We start from the raw sequence: 2811 nt of genomic DNA on the forward strand, positions 1-2811 counted from the left end.
CTTCTCCACTTTAAAATTATTCTCAAGAAAAAACCCTCCAGGGGACTGCAGTTTGTCTTGCAGCACTTCCTGCAGCAGCAGCGTCTGTTGCCGGGGTGAACATCGAGTCCTCATACGCTGCTTGCGCAGGTGTTGCTGCAGCAAGAGCAACAGCAGCAGCAGTAGCAGCAGCGGAATGTGCTGCAGCAGCTGCTGCGAGGACTACATTAATACAGATCGGTTTGGTGCACAAAGATGGAAAAGTAAAAGAAAAGAAGACACAGTTAGAGACCCTGGAGAAACAAAGAAGGGTGAGCAATAGCTCAGAAGATAAATGCATGCATGCATGCATGCATGCATGCATGCATTCATCTTCTTCATTTGAAATATAGTGTAGCCAGTTAACTCAGGCATAAAAGCCAAAACCCACAACAGCGCAGAGAAATATCAACAAACAACCCCCCAAAAGTCAACGATGAATGCTCAAGGAGAGGAACAATATAGACAAGCAAAGAAGCACACAAAAGAGACAAACAACTGAAAAGAGACAGCAAGTAAAGAATGAGAGAAGGAGCATGCACAAGGAAACAGTCTAACCCTCATCAGCACCGGCAGCAGCAAAAGTGCTGCTGCTCACAGCAGCAGCTGAAACAGCAGCAGCAGCAGCAACTGCTGCTGCTGTAAATCCTGCTGCTGATGACGGCGATCGTGGAGGAGAGGGGCCTAGGCGCTGGCGTTGTTTGTTTCGTCAGTGATGGGCATAGCAGCAAACGCACCTTCACCTTCAGCTGCAGCAGAGATAACTTGAGTTGCTGCTGCAGCAAGTGCAGCAGCAACTGCAGCAGCAGGAAGAGCAGATGCGTGTCTGCTTTGCTTGTTTAGATTGCGTTTTTTTTTCTGTCTCCTCTCTGTCTCCTCCTTCTATACCTCATCATCATGGGTTTTCTGCTCTTTTGGGGGCTTTCTTTTTCCGCAGCTGCAGCACATTAGGGAGTGTAAGCCCAGTGAGGTTCTCAAGAGCTTCTATATTAACTGCATGTGGTGTTTCTCTTAATACTTCTTCTTCTCTCTCCTCCTGAGACATACGCGGTGGTTCTGCTGGTGCTTTTGGCCTTATAGCTGGTAGTGTGCCGACATCGAAGTGGGGACAGAAATCTGCTTCTCTTCTTTCTGCTCTTTCTAGTGTTTTATATATTTGGTTTTCTGTATCTTGTAGTGCCTCCATATGAGCTTCATGTACACTCTTTAGGATTTCTTCATCGTCTCCATATTCTTCTTTTCTTCTCTTTGCTTCTGTTATAGCATTCAAGAAACTTTGGTTAACTGTCTCCGCTATACTTTCTCTGCTTATAGACAACAACCATATTTGTTTTTTCTCTAGATATTTCACTGTCTCCTCGAGCTTCACCAGATATGAATGAGCTGCAACAAGCGTCTGCGGCAACTCTACACACCAATACCGAGAAGCAGAAAGTACATTAAGTCCTTGTCTCAGTTCATCAGCACTTTGCTCGTATGCTTCTTTTTGTATTTCAAGAGCATACAACTCCCCCTCTATCTCTTGCCATCTGTTGTTTATATGTTGCTGCTGCAACTCCCCAGCAGGCCCCTCTGATGCTCTCTGTATTAGCAGTGCTACTGGTAGCTGCTGCAGTGTCTCCGTCAACCTAAACCCCCAAAGAAGATGCTGAGCTTTGCTGCTTGAGAGCCGTATCTCTGTGTAGCTCTCTAGGATTTCTCTTAGTGCTATAAGAGAATCATCAACATTTCTTTCTAAGAAACCCAACCATGCATGCTGAGGGTCACCTTCACCAGCGAGATATGTAAACATATCTGGGGAGAAATCATAGTATTTATGCCTCATTCTTCTTAGTAATCTTAATCTATCATTTATTCTTTTTGTTCTATTCTCTATAGAAGCAAACGCAACAGCTTCAGGCTCCTCTACCTGCTCCTTTAGCTTTCTACGTAGATTCTCAACACCTCTCTCTAGCTGTTGTATATACTGCTGCATCTCTGGTATTGCTGCATACAGGTGACCCAGACCATCATCTACTGCTTTCTTTCTTTCTACTTTATCATCGATACGTTTCTCTGCTGCAATCACTGCATCTCTCGCAACACGAACAGACTCAGGGTCTTGCAGGTGAGATACTTCTTCATCAGCCCCCATAGCTGCACCGAACGCCTCCTGTCCCCCCCCAAAAGGAGACAGTGGGTCTCCGTATGGAGACAGCGGGCCTTCACCAGAAGGAGACAGTAGGTCTCCAACAGCAGGAGACATGGGGTCACCTGCAGCACCAATGGTGGGTGTTCCGTACCCACTAGGATATGGAGGCACCGGCGGCGGCATATCCCGTGAAGCATTCAATCTATCAGCTAGAGCCAGAGCTCCTGCTGCTTTTAGTTCTTCATCAGTAACAAAAGCTTTTGCTTTGAGTAGTGTATAAAGGGCCTTAGCGAGTTGAACTTCTTCTGCGTTTCCAGCTGGTATCTGTGCCTCTGCTTCTAGTGTTTTATATTTTTCATCCATCAATACTAACTCCTGTCTCGCCTGCAGCAGCTCCCGCTCCTCTGGGTATAGCTTTGCCTGCTCCTCCTCAAGAAAAGGATATATCTCTATAGGGGGCTCTGGCGGCGTCAGCAGCCTATCGAGAGACTGCTTGTATCTCTCTAGCTCCTCCTGTGCATCCTTCAGCACCATCTCTCTTACCATGTATAGAGAGGGGGCCTCTCGCAGGTCTTCTAGCTCTTCTTCTAGTTTTCTTGCTTCTCTTTCTATATCTTGTATTTGTTTCATTAGTACCTGTTCCTCACTTGGTTGCTGCTGCT

At 46.3% G+C, this 2811-nt stretch overlaps 1 protein-coding gene across 1 annotated transcript; it reads right to left on the reverse strand.

The window, feature by feature from the left end:
* Positions 1-913: 913 nt before the first annotated feature.
* On the reverse strand, positions 914-2779 carry EMH_0075980 (uncharacterized protein; the record flags this gene model as incomplete). Its single annotated transcript, XM_013499676.1, has 1 exon — positions 914-2779. One exon carries the CDS (start codon positions 2777-2779, stop codon positions 914-916), a length of 1866 nt encoding a protein of 621 aa, XP_013355130.1.
* Between the last annotated feature and the right edge of the window lie 32 nt (positions 2780-2811).

The sequence above is a fragment of the Eimeria mitis genome, genomic scaffold (assembly GCF_000499745.2).
Source record: "Eimeria mitis Houghton genomic scaffold, Emh_scaff4550, whole genome shotgun sequence".
NCBI lineage: Eukaryota > Apicomplexa > Conoidasida > Eucoccidiorida > Eimeriidae > Eimeria > Eimeria mitis.